We start from the raw sequence: 17,103 nt of genomic DNA, 5'->3' as shown, positions 1-17,103 counted from the left end.
AGTGTGATCCACAAAAATCTGCATCAGAACCATTGGGGTACTGGTAAAAATGCCCAAGTTAGACCTACTACATCTGAACTCTGAGTGGGGCCTGTGAAATGTCACACATACCAAAATTCATAAACACAGCAAGGTAAGAAGGTAGGAGGTGTTTTTTGTTGCTCTTATAAGAAATGACAGAATCGTCAACAAAAAGAGATTAGGGCTGGGGGGTGCAGTGCAGTGTGAGGCCAAATTACGTGAGTGCTGTTGTTGTTTCCTTTGTCCATTCAAGCTGAGAATGTTTCCATACTCCTGTTTTTCTCATTAATGGGCTACAAGGTTTTCCATTATGAGTTAGGACTAATCCAGACTAGAAGAAATCCACCGTCCCTCCAAAGCAAAAACCATTATTAAAAAAAAACTAACATTGTTCAAACTAACCCTGTTCTAATTTATTATTTTTTACCTGTGGCTGCAATTAAAAATGCACACAGACCTATTTTGATTCAGAATCCTGGTCAGAAACCCCCAATGGCTCAGATAAGAGAGCAGCTTATTTCTCCTTCATGTATAGTCAGGGTGGATTTTTCAGGTCGGTTAGTCACTCAGCTCCGGGACCCAAATTTCACCCATCTTGTTTTTCCGCCAGCCAGCCATTCCGGGCTCATTCAGACTGCGTGATTCAGACTGAGTTGTCTCACACACAGGGCGCAGCCCGTGGAGGGAAAACACGGTGTGGTCTGGAGGTAGTTCTCCCCACAGTCTTACAGCCTTGGCCGTAGTGAAGTAGCCTTCATTTCTGTTCATGTTCCCCTGGAGAGGGTTTAGTCACATCTAACTGCAAGTGCATGTGCCTCAGAAGGAGAAAATAGGTTTAGGTCAACTCGGAGCAACTGCCACCATGGCATAGCTGTTGTGTAAATCATCAGAATAGATATTTAACTTCAGGGGGCAGGAGTAGGGGTAGATTTGCAGCAAATCTTTATCTTTACCATCCTCTACTAACATTGACCTCAATGAGCTCTTTCCACATTTTTCTAGAACGTTTACTATCCTCAGCTTTTAATTTCATATGTTTTCTTCTCTTCCGAAACTTCTAACACCCCTGTCTCATTCCCACTCTCAGGCGATGACCTCATTCCCTGTTTCACAAGAACAGTAGGAAAAAAACAGAAATTCCACAGACTCCCACTTCATCGGTCTACCTACCAGTGTCAGTACACATACATTCCCCTTTTTTTCTGTTACTGTGGATGAATTATGCCTACCACATGCTGTCTCCCCTTGCTTATTCAAGGGCGCAGTTCCTGCTCCGCCTCCTTCGTTCCTCGGGCATCATCGATTTCCCACTCTCTACCCCGTCATTCCCATCAGCCTGTTTTCTTCTCCTTTCTAAAAAGACAAGATATCAATCTATTTCTCTTTTCCGTTACTTCCGCATTTTCTATCCTCCTTTACATAGCAAAAGACCTCAAAAGAGTAGTTTTATCTTCCTGCCGATTCTGCTCTCCCATTCTCTCTTCTTTCTATCCCAGTGGGGCGGCCCTTCCACTCCACAGAAGGTGTTCTTTCCAAGGACCTCCCATGTTGCGAAGTCTAATAATCACTTATTTATCCTTATTTTGACCTATTGGCCATTTTTATCGCTTCAAACACTCCCTCTTTGCTGATGCACGTTTTTTTGCTGGGCTATCCCTTACCTGGTTTTCCTCCTAAGACCATGGGTGGGTCTTCTGACTTTCCTTTGCCACTTCCCTCTCATCTTTCCAACCTATTTAAGTGAGCGTGCTTCAAGCCATAGTGCTTGACATCTTTTATTTTCTGCCACGGTGTTGGTGATCTCATTCTGTTCCATGTTTTTAATAGCGTCTGTCTGCGAATGATTTCCACAAACGTGTCTGCAGCTTGGACTTCTTCCCACAGCTCGTCTCAGATATCCAACTGTCTATTCCCCATCTTCACTTGGATGTCTACCTGGCCTCTCAAATTAACACACCTAAAACAGAATCCCTAAGGTCCCCACCTCCACAGTCCAAACCTGCTTCTCCTTTCTAACTTCAGTTAATACCAACTCTTCTTCGGTTGCTCAAGACAAAACCATAAATTCACCCTTGACTCCTCTCTCTCATTAATCCCCTCTCCTCCGCATCTAATCCAAGAGGGAATCCTATTGATCTACCTTCAAAAATCACTTCATCATCTCCACCAAGTCATCGTCAGCTCTCACTTACATTATTGCATAGCTTTCTCACCCCTCTAACAACCTGCTGTCCACCATAGCAGCCAATATTTGATCATATCACTCCTGTTCAGAGTTCTCAAATCTCCCTACCCTATTCAGAGTAAAAATAAAGTTGTTAAATTACCCACAAGGCCCTAACTACCTGCCCTCTTACCTCTATGACTTCATTGCTCATTCCAGCCAGACTCACTCTCTCACCAGGTGCCCTCCTGTCTTGGGGCTTTTGCACTTGCTGGTTCCTGCCTGGAAGCCTCTTGCACTTGACTTTGTTTGGTTTGCTCCCTCATTTCTTCAGGTCTTTGCTCAAGTGCCACCTTTTCAGTAAGACCTTCCCTAATCACTCTACTTAAAATGCAACTTCCTCCATTCCTTATCCCTTCTCCTGAACTTTCTCCTCCACACTTACCATCAGCTAATACAGCAAGTGTTTATTAATGTATTGCTGTCATCTCTCTCCCCCCATTAAAATGCAAGCTTCATGAGGGTAGGAAATTTTGTCTTTTCATTGTTTTGTCCTCAGCCCCTAGAGCAGTGCCCGACTCATAGCTACCCAATAAATAGTTCGTGCTCAGATGGATTCCTGATCACTTGTTCCCGCCCTGTTTTAGAGTCTAACAAGTTATGATGTCTGCAGCATACTTCTCGGGACCTCTACTTTGCTTGTGTGGATTGGCGTCATCCGATACCTCAGCTTCTTTCAGAAGTACAATGTAAGGCATTTCATGGCTCTCTGTGCTGTTGGTCTTTCTCCCTTTCAAAGTTATTGTACTGCTTTGGCAGAAGGAGAAAAGGGTTCTAAGGTCATCTCTTACTTTCCCAGCTCCTTATCCTGACCCTTCAGGCAGCGCTGCCCAACGTCATGAGGTTCTGCTGTTGTGCAGCTATGATTTATTTTGGCTATTGCTTCTGTGGATGGATTGTGCTGGGGCCATACCATGAAAAGGTACTGACACGCAATTTTTTTTCTTGGTACCATTAAGCTCTGAGAACAATGCCAGCGGCATGTTTTCTTCTTTCAAATGAACTCTTTTTATTTTGTGACTGAGCTTTAAAAATGTTGACAGTAGTAATATCCATTGCCGTATTTATAAACTGGTAGGGTGTGACCAACTTGAGAGAATAATTGAGTCACTCAACTTCCTCAATTTCTTTTATGGAATGTATCAAATAATTAGGTCCTTTTTCCCACCAGAGGAGTAAAAGTTTAGTCAATTTTATTCATTAATATATATTATAGTAGACTATTTAGGTAAAGTGTCCTGAAATGCAATTTTATTTAAAAAGTAGTATAGGGAGAAACTTGCATAAATATTTGAATATTTGTTACCAGAATTACAGTCTTGACTATTATGCCATTATCTCAAATGGCGTGAACTTTAAAATGAGAAGCGTGATTGCGCATGGTTGGGACCTGGGTTTCTCTGAAGAGGCATTTCAAAGGTATCTTTCCAAGAAGGTAATGGGCAGGATAAGGCTTGACTCACAATAGCACTGAAGGCATAGACCGGCCCCTTCTGCTTTCAGTTCCACCTGTTCTTATTAACAGGAGCATCAGGAAGCAGCTGCACGTCCCCAGAAAATAGTGGGCTCGGACATGTTGTGCTCATTACCTAGCAAATGCATGTAGTTACCCAGGCTATGAGTTTGAAAGGGTAACCTGAGATATCTGGTCCCATTACATTTAATATGAAGTCATGAATAAAGTCTCCCATGGGAAGGAACGTGGAATCAAGTGAACTTTTCTCTTTTCTTTTTTCAGTTCCGTTCTCTGAACATGGTCTCTGAGTGCCTTTTTTCTCTGATAAATGGAGATGATATGTTTGCCACATTTGCAAGAATGCAGCAAAAAAGTTACTTGGTCTGGCTTTTTAGCAGAGCTTACCTCTACACGTTCATCAGCCTCTTTATATATATGATTTTAAGTCTTTTCATTGCACTGATCACTGATACATATGAAACAATTAAGGTAGGTTTATCAGTGGCCATAGTGGCGGCATTTTCCTAGACCTTGCAGAGTGACAATAAAATATAGTACCTATGGGGGGAGGGAATTGATGGAATGTTAATTTCTTCAGGGTGGAGAAGAATGACTTCAATTTTAGATACTGAGAAACAGAAAGGAATGAGAAATAGAATGTCTAGAATGTTGGCAGTTTTATCTTCACTTAATTGTGTTTTTTTGTGCAAGCTTTCTAACCTTTTATTAGAGTTATAAGAATCAGTAGGTATTGGGTGAGTAAAACGGATGGCATTTCTTTTCTCTCTTTTTTTTTTTAAGATTTTATTTATTTAGTTTATGACCAAGGGGAAGGGACGGAGAAAGAGAGGGACAGAAACATTAATGTGTGGTTGCCTCTCATGCGTCCCACACGGGGGACCTGGCCTGCGACCCAGGCCTGAGCCCTGAGCCCCGAATTGGCGACCCTTTGGTTCGTAGGCTGGCGCTCAATCCACTGAGCCACATCAGCCAGGGAAGACGGCATTTCAAAAAGCCAAAATTGCAGGTGAGGAACTTTTAGAATCCAGTTTTCATAAAGAAAAACTGACCGCTTCATTTAGAGTGTGTTGTAACTGAACCCATTGCTCTTTGCTAGGCTATATGCATGGTCCTCTCCCAAGTCGGAGGCTTGATTTGAAAAGCTGCTATTATTAATATTATCATTCACAAGAGATATTTTAAAAATCAGTTTCAGCCTTTTGAAATATGGAAAGGTAGAATAAAGAGCCGTAGATATTTAAATTTCGAATAACTTTCTACTGTTAGGTCCACTATTGGCATAGACACCTCCACTTGGGGACTTTTCTTTCTGGGTGCAATTCTGTGTGAATGGTCCAGGGAGTGCCATCAGGGGCAGATGGATCATGAAGTGTCTTGCTCCTGAAGCCAGGGCCATGGCGTCGTTCTTACTGAACCAGATTTCAGGAACTGATTGTCCTCAATACTTGCTTGGCAGATTTGTGCTTAGAGTCACCAAGGTGACGGGGAAAGAATGTAGTTGTACCTGTCCAGAGCCCACCCTGGGATGCTCTAAAAGTTTACTACCTGCCAGTCTGCATGCACAGAACTATATGTTATTTAAAGGGGACATCCAACATCTCTAAGAGTTTTATGTCTTGACGACTCTCCATGACACGAGTCTGAGAGTCATAGTTTAGATGTTAACCTCTTCTCATGGGCTCAGAGCACTTCCAAATGGGAAAGCGAAGTTATTTCTGATCTTTTCTGGCCAGGACACATTCTTCAGGTCTTTAACCCCAAACTGATATAAATACGAAGCCCTTAACCAAGCCTGTCTTTCCAGAAGAAGGACTCCAAAAGCATGTGTGAACTGGAAAGATCCCTTGCAAGATTCAGATCTTGGTCCGGACACCTGGACTAGCATAGGAGCATTCAGGGCTGTGCTGAGGTCTTCCCGGAAGACTAGGTATCCCCACGCCTCAGCCTCCAATGGCACCATTGCTAATCTGCACCAGCTGGGCTTCTTGTGGCCTGAGCCAGGTGTCATCCAAGGTGCCTGCTAACACATTGGCCTGAAGTCATGGGCTGCAGGTGGAGTGGTGACTGAGGTTCTCAGACATGGAACAGGATGGGCTGGATTCTTCTTGGTAGCAGGGCTCAGACCAAATGAGATTTCCACATGCTTATTTTGGGTTGAATCAGACCTACAAAGGAGAGGCCAGGAGGGCACTGCAGAATCCAAGAGCCACTTCACCTTAGCCAAACCGGAGTGGCTCTAGAGACTGCACCTCCCTGAAAATACTTAGCAGTGACTAACCTGCCCCTCCAGAAAGATCCCCACCCTTGCAAAGTGATCTATTATAAATTTGGGATAAAGCTGTTTTTAAGGAGTTTATTCATGAGAGCTATGTTTTATTCTTCTCTACAGCATTACCAACAAGATGGCTTCCCAGAGACCAAACTTCGTACATTTATATCAGAGTGCAAAGATCTACCGAACTCTGGAAAATACAGATTAGACGATGACCCTCCAGTATCTATATTCTGCTGCTGTAAAAAGTAGCTGTGAGGCTTCTCTGTGCTCTAGAGGAAAATATGATGTGTAGCTGAGTTGGGAGACTATATGTATACTTTAAGATCTGGTGGAGTATGTTTGAAAATGATTATTTTGAGCAAATTGATAGCTATAATTTATTAAGAACTTGTTAGGTTTATAATTTTAAAAGCAATATTTAATGTCTTTCAGCTTTATGTTGTTTATTTTTTTTTTTAAACCTAACTTTGATTAGGGAAGCTATTGGTCTATTGTTCTTTAATTTGCCATAGCTTTAGAAGGTGTTTTCTATGCCACTCTTTACTCTAGCTCTTAACCTGTCGCTTACAGCCATCCAGACTGTGCTAATTGTGCCCTCAGTGGAAAACAAGGCCTGGCCTGGCAGTGCCTTCAGACAGCTCACTAACCCCAGCCTGGGCCACTCTCAGTGAGAGAGATGGGATGGCTGCTGTATATCCAGTAATCATTGCATTTTATGACCAGGCCAGGATAAGAAACAACCATCACCAGCTAACAATCCAATATTTGGTTGTAAGGGATGACTGGTATATGCTTCTTTTAGTACTGGAGAGGATCAGATTTTTTAGTATTCATGTATAAGCTTCCTCTTTCAGTGTTAAAGTAAAAAAGTTGAAAGAGTATCTTATACATATATGAAAATTAAAGCACATATCAAATGCATGTTTGAGCCCACACGGATTATTTATTTGTACTCGCATGGGCTTGTGAACACTGTGTGATGTACTGTCTCTTCATGGGCACATTTGGTGTTCTAGAAAGGAGTAGCATTTTAGGGTCAGGAACTGTGGCTTCATGGGGAGGGGTTTCATAACTCACATTAAAAATATTTTATAAAATAATTGTCCTCGTAACTTAAATATAAGTTGGCTGTGTATGCCTTTAAAAAACACAGAAACAAAGTCTTTATCCTTGCAAAGGGCTGGTTAGATGTTTCAGGGATTTCACAGCATGAATCTTTGTTTTGTATACTGTTTATTCAAAAAGAAATGAGTTCAATGATGTGCAATAAAAGTTTTCTCAAAGCAAACTCTTTTTGAAAAAAACTAATTGTTAATTTTTATTTTGGTTTAAGGGCTAAATGAAGATAGGTTTGAGACACTAAAATTTTATTATTTAATCGTGACCATAATAATGACTCTGGATGTTGAAAAGTGAAGCTTTACAACAAGTATAAACTATGTTTGTAGTGTCTTTGGCTTTGTAGAAGTGAAAAAGTCTAAACCTCTGGGTGAGCTTTTTTCTTTAGTTCTAATATTTGTATCATGACCATTTTTAGGATTTACTAGAATGCAATGTGAATTTTAAAATTGTGTTTATTATATGCTAAATACAATTTTTCTACTCCTTGTGAGATGTTTGGACTAGCGATAATACTTCAGTGGAAACATAAAACCACTCACCCAGTGTTGGGATTTGCCCTGAAATTGTGTTCCTGCTGTGGAATTAAAGCTGGTAACTTGGCACCTTTGTGTTTCTTTCCTGATTCTCAAGCTTTCTTATTGTGGCAGGAGAGAGTCCCTGATAAATTTTAGTGCCTACTTTTTAGTGATGATACCCATAAAAGAATATCTCTACTATTTCCTGAAAGAAACAGCACTCACATTTTAGAACTGTCCCCAAACCAGTACAATGGTGTGCTTTGGATGGGCAGGTAAATTATGAATCAGCCATTTCCATGTTTTTCTTTTATGTGTATGTGCCATAAAGAATGCCACGGTTTGTGTAAGAAGGAATGGAGAGACCTGGATGAGTGTTTCCATTGGCTGGAGCATCATCCTGTATACCAAAAGGTTGAGGGTTTGATTCCCAGTCTGGGCACATACCCAGGTTGCATGTGTATGGGAGGCAACAGGTCAGTTTTTCTCTCACATTGATGTTTCTCTTTCTCTTCCTCTCTCAAATCAGTAAACATATCCTAGGGTGAGGATAAAAAAACAACAACAATTAAGTAGGTGGACTGTGGAAAGGTTATCCATCATGACACTGTATTTATATACAATTAACTCTAAATAAAACAGGTTTAGTATCTTCCATGTTAATGTCTTAAAAGACTGAAAAGAGAATACCAGCCATCAGAAACCAACTTTCTGCCAATAAACTTGCATGATAACTATTTCATTACAAAATTTGTGTTAGAGCTTTCGTGCCAAGAATGTTTTCTTACAAAATTCTCTTTCTATTGAGGTTTCACTAATAAGCAGCTTCTACTTTTGAGCCCCAACTTAAAGCAGAACTGTTTTCTACTGAATTTTTCATTAATGGCAAGCTTTTTCTTTTATGTAAAATAAATTTATTGTGAATTGAAAAAAACACACAAAAAAACAACAACAAGAAAAAGAGGAAGGGACAATGGAAGTCTCCATTTCTTCCCCCAGGCTGCTAGACTGGGGAACAAGGAGGAGGTGGGGGCTGGACTTTTGCTTGTGATGACCATTTGTCTGGAGGTCAGGTTTACTGCTCTCTCCTCCTGACATGATGATTCTCAAGGTTATAGACATAATCATTTAGGGGAGTGAGAAGGGCTCTTGTTAAAATTGTGGATGTCCACATAATACCAGCAGAGATTTCTTATTTTTCAAGTGCTAGGGTGAGACCAGCAGTCTTCATTTTTATCATGCATACAAGGTAAATCTGATGCAAGTGGTTTGTGGTGCCTGCATTGCCCAGAGCAGGACCAGGAACAATTAAATCCCTTTATTGGGTCTACAAATAAGGAATTATCCATAAGGCTTAGGACTCAGACTGCCCTTCTGTTTCTTGACCACATAAGTCAAGAGAGAGGTTTTAAGGAAAAGTTTATAAATATGAAAATAGTTATCTGATGATATGTGTTGTCTGCTATGATCATTTTCAAGTAAATTTTGATTTTGTTGATGTCACATTTTCTTTAAACAATTTAGATGCTTTTTTCTTCTGTCCCTTTATAAAGCTTTAAAACAATCAAATATTGAATTTTAATCTTTTTGTCCCAGCATACCATTTTCAAATTAAATTAATATATATATATACTAAAGAGGTGATGGATGGGGAAAAAAGATAAAATTTTGTTGGGGACCACTTTGTGTGGTATCAGGAATTGTAGCATCGCGTGAGCCAGGCCTTGAAAAAGGGCCTGTAAGTCTCGACCAGAAAACTGGGAATGCTGGGAGGCAGACCTGATCGAGATGCTAACACCCATGGGGAATCTGGCCTAAAGAATGCATTGTATCCACTGAAGCTTGCTCTGCTTTGCACTGCCCTGATAAGGAAAAACCAGATGTTTAAGCTCCAAACAGAAGGAGTGAATTCATAAATTTAGGAGCCATACACCTTAACGACCATCTGATATCATCCTGTCTTACAGACCCTGACCTGAGGCAAATCTTTGTGTTCCTTCAATTGTTATCTATGATCTCTATCTGTTTTCTGTAAATATAGCCTTTAGGCATTAATTGATAAGCTTTGCAAGCACACTGTATACCTCTGCGCATACTGTTCTCAATAAAAACCACTTCAGAGAAGGGCTCGGGGCATTCTCTAGAGAAAATCGCCTTCCCCTTTTCTTGACAGCACGTGGTGTCTGGAACGACTTGTTATTTCATCCGCAGCGAATCAGAGAACTTCGGGGGGTCAGAGCACTCCACAAAATTCTTGTTAATTGATGATACAATGATTTACATAGAAAACCTAATAAAATTAACAAATTTTCAAAACTAATCAAAGAATTCAGGAAGGTTGTTGGCAGTAAGATCAATTTAGCAACTCTCTAAGCTTCCTCTCCATATTAATAATTTTCTAGAGAAGAACAAATATTAGAAACAAAAATTAGAAATTACCTAGAAATTATCCTAAGATAGAATGTGCAAGGCCTTCTCAGAGAAACTTTCAAAAACTCCATGACAAGAATTAAAATATCTGAATAATTGCAGAGGTAATATATTCATGAATGGGGGCAACTTAGTGTAGTAAAAATTCAATTCCCTTCAAATTAGTCTATAAATTCAATGTAACAGCAATTAAAAACTCTAGGTGATTTTTTTGAACCTCAAAAACTGAATTCTAAAATTCATATGACAAGATCTATATGGGGGAAAACTACAGAACTCTAATGAAAGAAATAAAAGAACTAAATCAGAGAAGTATTCCATGTTCATGGATAAGATAACTCAGCATTGTCAAGATGTCAGTTCTTCCTTTTTTGATCTACAGATTCAAAATGATCCCAGTCAAAATCCCTGTGATATATTTTGTGGATATTGACAAATTCTAAAGTTTCCATGGAGAGGCAAAAGACCCAAAATAGCCAACACAATGTAGAAGAAGAACCAAGTTGGAAAACTAACACTACCCAACTTTAAGGCTTCCTATAAAATTATAAATCAAGAAAGTGTGGTATTGGTGAAAGAATAGATAAATAGATCAAGAGAATAGAATAGAAATGGACTTACACAAATGTAGTCAGTTGATCTTTGATCAAGGACAAATGATGCTGGAGTAACTGGATATCTGCATGCAAAAAAAAATAGACACATAGACCTTACACCCATCACAAAAACTAACTGAAGATGGATCATTGATGTATATGAAAAATGAAAAACTACAAAACTCCTAAAAGGCAACATAGGAGAAAATCTAGATGGCCCTGGGTTTCGTGATGACTTTTTAGAAGCAACGCCAAACACACAATCTGTGAAAACAAAATTTGATAAGACTTCATTAAATCAGAACTTCTGCCCTGGCTGGTGTGGCTCAGTGGGTTGAGTGCCTGTCTGCAAACCTAAAAGTCACTGGTTTGATTCCCAGTCAGGGTACATGCCTGGGTTGTGGGCCAAGTCCCCAGTTGGGGGCATGCGAGAGGCAACTGATTGATGTCTCTCACAGCACACTGATGTTTCTCTCCCTTTCTTTCTCCCTCCCATTCCCTCTAAAAAGAAATAAACAAAATCTTTAAACAAATGAAAACTTCTGCTCCACAAAAGATACCATCAAGAGAACAAGAAGACAAGCCACAGACTGGAAAAAACTATTTGCAGAAGAAATGTCTGGTAGACTTATGTAAAATATGCAAAGAATTCTTCTGAGTCAACAAGAAAACAAATAACCTGATGAAAAAAAATGGGCCAAAAACCTGAATAGGTATCTCACTAAAGATATGCAGATGGAAAATAAGCATATGAAAAGGTGCTCAACATTACATGACATTAGGGAATTGCAAATAAATCAACAGGGAGATACTACTCTGTATCTGGTAGAGTGGCCAAAATCCAAAACACTAACAACACCAAATGCTGATGAGAATGTGGAGCAATGCGAACTGTCCTTTGTTTCTTATGGGAATGCAAAATGGTACAGCCACTTTAGAAGAGAACCTGGCAGTTTTTTACAAAATCATACTATACAATCCAACAGTTGTTCTCCTTGGTATTTATGCAAATGAATTGAAAACTTATTTATGTCTATGCGAAAAACTGTACATGCACATGTGTAGCAGCGCTAGTCTTAATTGCCAAAACTTGGAAGCAACCAAGATGTCATTCAGTAGGTGCATGGAGAAATAAACTGTGGTACATTCAGATTATGAAACATTAGTTAGTGCTAAAAAGAAATGAACTATCAAATAATAAAAAGACATGGAGGAAACTTCAATGCATATAACTAAGTGAAAGAAGTCAATCTGAAAAGGCTACATACTGTGTAATTTCAACTACATGACATTTTGCAAAGGGCAAAATCATGGAGACAGGAAAAAAAAAGTGGTTGTCAGAGGTTGGAGAGAGTGGGTAGAAGGAACAGGCAATGCTCAGAGATTGTTAGAGCAGTGTCTTAATTCTTTTGGGCTGCGGTAACAAAATACCACAAACAGGTTGGCTTATAAACAACAGAAATTTATTTTTCACAGTTCTAGAGGCTAGAAAGTCCAAGATCAAGGCACCAGAGGAGTTGGTACCTGTTGAGAGCCTGCTTTGTGGTTCATAGACATCTGTTTTTTTGCTGTGTTCTCACATGGTGGAAGTGGGCAAGGGACCTCTTTTATTATGACACTAATCCCATTCACGGGGGCTCCACCTAATCATCTCCCAAAGACTCCACTCCCAACTACCATCACAGTGCGTGTTAGGATTTAGCATATAAATTTTAGGAGGACACAAATATTCAATCTATGGGAGGTAGTGGCACTGTTTTGTATGAAACTGTACTGATGGATACATGTCATTACATTTATCAAAACCCACGGACCACACAACAACAAGAGTGACTCCTAATGTAAAGTATTAACTTTGGGTGATGATGTCTTAGTGTAGATTCATGGGTTGTAACCACTGTACCACTCTGGTGGGGGAAGTTGATAGCAGGGAAAGCTGTGCACGTGCCGGGGCAGGGAGTGTATGGGAACTCTCTGTACTTGCTGCTTAGTTTTGCTGTGAACCTGAAACTGCACTAAAAATAAACTCTATTATTTAAAAAGTAAAATAAGAATGATGTTTCATGATATGTGGAACACAATCACTCTCTTTTGTTTACATTTTGTCTGTGACTGCCTTCAAACGATCCCGGCAGAGTTGAGTAGTTGCAACAGAGACAGTACACCCCCTACAGCCTAAAATATTTACTCTCTGGCCTTTATAGAAGAGGTTTGCTAACCCCTGATTCATAAGATAATTTGCTAAAAACTGACTTAGTTACATAAAAATATTGAGCTGCTTTCCTATCTTCTACCATATGCAAATTTGAAGTACAATGAACTTTATCATGAAGGATAAAGTGAAAGAAAATGAGGAAAAATATTTGTGACTGAGGGGTAAAAAAACTTCTAAAGATTGTGAAAACATAAGCCATAAGGATCAATATGCTTAATTTTGGTTTTGTAAGATCAATTAAGGGCTTCCATACAAGTAAGACCAACATGGACAAAGTTAAGAAATAGGCGAAGACTGGAAGAAGATATTTATAATGTCTATAACTGGCAAGGGATTGATATCTAAAATGCACAAAGACTACTTACATATCAAAAAAAATTGGAAAGGATGTGAACAGTTAAGTAAATTAAAGGCACCATTGTTTCTCTTATTTTACTCTTTCTCCACATAAACTTCACAGTGAATATGGTTCTTGCCAGCCTATTCCAGAAAATTAATGCATTTTTACTCTTACCTTGTCTAATATTTTCTAGACTTTAAAAAATTCTCCTTTAACATTGTAAATCAATGAATTGGTTTCCCCTCCCCCTCACCTGAGGACAATATATTTTTCATTGCTTTCAGAGAATAGGAAGGGAGAGAGAGAAACATTGATGTGAAAGAGAAACATCACTTGGTTGCTTCCCATATGAGCCCAGGCAGGGGATGAACCCACATATAGGTATGTGCCCTGACTGGGAATCGAAATGATGACCTTTTGGTTAAAGGAGGACACTCCAACCAACTGAGTGAACCACACCAGCAAGGGCCCAATGAAACTCTCATATGAAGGCTACCTGCTAGAGAAATTTCAGGTCTATAAATGTAAAATTACTTGTTACAGTACACTACTCAACAAAAGATTCCTGTTATATGGTTATTGGTCATTACACATTTGAGTCAAGGTACATAACTTTTTGTACTATGAAATACAGAGCAGAACACAGGTTTTTGAAAGAAACGAAAGCGTAGCACAGAACAATGACCTTTACTCCCAGTGAGAAGTGAGTCAGATCTTTACCATAAGTAGTGACTTTTGAAAGTGAAAAATTTAATGCCTATTGTGAATGCCTTTAATTTACTAATTAAAGAATGACTAGAATAGGTACCTAGAAACTATAATTTTGTATCTTTTAGTTTGTATAATAGTCACAACTTTCAGCCATCGGACTCCAAATATTTTCCATTATTACTCTCCTCCCCTCTTCTCCATCCCCCAATCCCTCACACATTCAAGTTAAATAATTCCTAGAAACTTGCTACTTAAAAAGTGGTGCATGGACCAGAAATATCAGCAACATCTTCTCGTTAGAAATGCAAAATCTCAAGTCCTCTTCCACACCTACTGAATCAGAGTTGGCTTCAATAAGATCCCCTGGTGTTTCATTTGCACGTTAAAATTTGAGATACTTCAGCTCTCTTGCAACTATTTTCCCAATACAGTGTTCTGTAAGAATTTACTAACTGGTTTTTTAAAATGACACCTTTATACCTCTTGATAACATACGCATCCAGCTATTTATGTAAATGTACGTTGTCTCTATCTTGTGCAACTGTTGATAGATTGTTACAGAAGTGCAATTGTTTACAGAAACTTCTCTCGGTCAGGAATGCTGCTTAAGGACAGCAGCTGCTGACCATGTCTCTATCAGCCAAGTGGTATGGTGAGAATAAAGGTTTTGGAGACTCAGACACCTGAATAGAAATCTTGGACCTACTACATAGTCTGTGGGTGACCTCTTGGAAGTAACTTCAACCTCTCTGAGTGCATTTCCTCATTTCAAAAGGGAGATGACAGTACCGAGTGCTGAGCATTCAAAGCGATACATCATAAATCAACCTTCCTACCCGGTAGGCACCAAGTACTCCTGGCCTCTTTGATCCCCTGTGCACAGATCCCTTGCACACGGTAAATGTTCTTAGTAAATGCAATGTTAAAAATTGATTTTCTTTAACTACTTGCAGGGAAATTATTGTGCAGAATTGCCAGGGCTTTAGAAATCACACACTGAGAAGTGTGCTGATACTTCCAAAAAAAAGTTATCTCAGTTTACAATCCCCTTCTAAAGGAATTACTGTCCCTAGTGGAGTCCTAGCATATTGAGGCTAATAGGTTGTCCCCTTATTGTGGCTTTTCTTAAAAACTTAAATGAAAAAGGCTTAAATACTCGTTAGCATAGAAATTACATATACTATATAGAATAGGTATGCGTATATAAGATATAAATATAATATTTTATACTTACAATTCACTTCCTCCAACACTCCCCCGTCAAGGCACAGCCTATGCCCCTCACGGGAACCCCCATCCTCCCCACAAGAACAGCCCGGTGACATTTCCTCTCCGTTCGCTCTAAACAGGAACCTGAGCACATCTTCGGGGACGGATCTTTCAAGCCTGTTTATAATAAGGCTCCCCCCTCCCCCATAGCCTATTGGAGGTAGCTTTCAAACGAGGGCCAATTATGTATGCATTTTATATACTTTTTGGCTAACTGCTTCTACCTGGAGACGCATATTAAAATAATTATCTGGCCGAGAATTCTTTGCCTTAGTTATACCTAGATCCAAACAGCCTGGAACCTAGGACTTTCAATGCTGCTGTTGCTACCACGTGAAGAGTAGGGATCGACAGACTCCCTGGGAAAGAGCCTCTTGGCTGGGTCCAAACTGCCAAGTCACCATCACACTCAGTTGAACATGGTATTTGGGCATTGGTCCGCGACCGTCATTTCTAAGATTCATGTTTGCTTTCTCAGAAGCCTGTTCCTGCTGGGCACCTGGTGGGAAGAGCAGCGGCGGCCTCAGCGGGGAGCGCGGGCGGAGGGGTCCCGCGGCTCCGGGGGTGCGGGTCTCGCCAGCCTTCTGCGCCAGCCGGGGACCGCGCGGACACTCCCTTCCCGTGCGGGTGGCCGGCTCCAGCTTCCCTACGCAAGCGAAGTGTGATTTCGTTTTTCATTCCTTGTGCGCAGGTAGCACTTTCACATCTGAAACATGAAACTTGTCACAGAGTTTCGTGATCGTGCACTTCAGAAGGAGGGAAAACACGCTGCCTCGAATGGGCTTGCCAGTTTCATGTGAAATCCTACAGGGAAAGGACCATATCTTTCCTCATGTATCCACAGTATCCAGCACTCGGCTTGGCACTTAGTGTGTCCTGAACGCATCAAAATAGAAATGGGTAAAGAAATGAACACATGAATGGATGAGGAAAACGAAGGAATGGAGAAATCGCAGAAGGAATGACGAAAGGCAGGAGCCCCGAGGGCAGGAAGTGCGCGGCCCCACCGCCCGGGGGCGGTGTGCAGGGCGCGCGGGCCGCTCAGACCTCTTCAGAAGGCGCTGTTCCCCAGTCCTACCTCCAGGCAGACACCCAGGAGGCGGAGCGGGTAGGCCGCGCGGGGCATCCAAGAAGCGAGCGTGGAAGCCTGGGGCCGGCGCCCGCGGCCGAGGCAGGTGCAGCTGTCCCATCCTTGACCTCTTGCTGCTGCGGCTCTGGGGCCGCACCATGCCTCGCGGAGCGGAGGCGCTGGACCTGCCAGTGTGGAACTCAACCTCAGACCTGTCCTGGGAGCCCCGCCGCAGGTCAGTATCCCGGGGGCGCTTGTCGCCGTCTATGGGGCGCGCCACGGGCCCTCCTCCATTCTACGGTCCCTCGGGGGGCGCCACCGCCGCCCCCTCCTCGGGCTGCTTTCCTGCTTGGGTCTTCTCGCGCCCGCTCCTCCGCTCCATCTCCCACAGCCCCAGCCTTGATCCACTTCGCTGCGTCCCTCCTCCGCGGGCCCCGAGAGACTGGCTCGCGACGCGTGGAAAAAGTCTCCCGGTAAAGCATCTCCTCCGACGGGGAAGCGAAGGGGCGGAGGTGGTGACTCGGGGGCGGGGCGGGAACGCCCGGCTGGCCACGCGCCGCTTCTCGTCGGGTGAGCACAGATCGGCCCTGCAGCCCGGGCGCCGACGCCGTGAGCAGTGGCCGCCGCACTCCGCCACCAGCCGCGTCTGCTCCCGGCCCGGGTTCGTGCGCGCCGCGCGGCTGGCAGGAAGGGTAAGAGAGGAGACTAGGCGAAGGGGGCGCGCCAGGAAGGTTCCAACTGGAGGGAGCGGGTCCCGGCAAGACCGACGAGCCTGTGTCCCGAAAGTTTTTCCTGCCCCGAATCCCGAGAGCCGTGGTAAGTGTGGGAGGCGAGGCCTG

General features: G+C 41.8%; 2 protein-coding genes across 2 annotated transcripts in view; both read left to right on the top strand.

Moving 5' to 3' along the window:
• The window catches only part of MCOLN3 (mucolipin TRP cation channel 3), a 35,615-nt gene extending 29,303 nt beyond the window's left edge, over window positions 1-6,312 (top strand). Inside the window, exons 10-13 of the mRNA XM_054566833.1 lie at window positions 2,833-2,934; window positions 3,045-3,167; window positions 3,984-4,190; window positions 6,112-6,312. Of these exons, the coding sequence (XP_054422808.1) occupies window positions 2,833-2,934; window positions 3,045-3,167; window positions 3,984-4,190; window positions 6,112-6,246 (567 nt within the window). The 3' untranslated portion in view covers window positions 6,247-6,312. The remainder of the gene's footprint in view (window positions 1-2,832; window positions 2,935-3,044; window positions 3,168-3,983; window positions 4,191-6,111) is intronic.
• A 10,731-nt stretch (window positions 6,313-17,043) lies between these two features.
• The window catches only part of MCOLN2 (mucolipin TRP cation channel 2), a 52,956-nt gene continuing 52,896 nt past the window's right edge, over window positions 17,044-17,103 (top strand). Inside the window, exon 1 of the mRNA XM_054566832.1 lies at window positions 17,044-17,080. The gene's annotated coding sequence lies outside the window, so the exon portion shown is untranslated. The remainder of the gene's footprint in view (window positions 17,081-17,103) is intronic.

Source organism: Pteronotus mesoamericanus, unplaced genomic scaffold (genome assembly GCF_021234165.1).
Source record: "Pteronotus mesoamericanus isolate MK-2021 breed Mesoamerican mustached bat unplaced genomic scaffold, CSHL_Meso_final contig_181, whole genome shotgun sequence".
In the NCBI taxonomy this organism is placed as follows: domain Eukaryota; kingdom Metazoa; phylum Chordata; class Mammalia; order Chiroptera; family Mormoopidae; genus Pteronotus; species Pteronotus mesoamericanus.
Note: the sequence above shows the minus strand (reverse complement) of the source record. Positions and strands in the feature narration are given on the sequence as shown.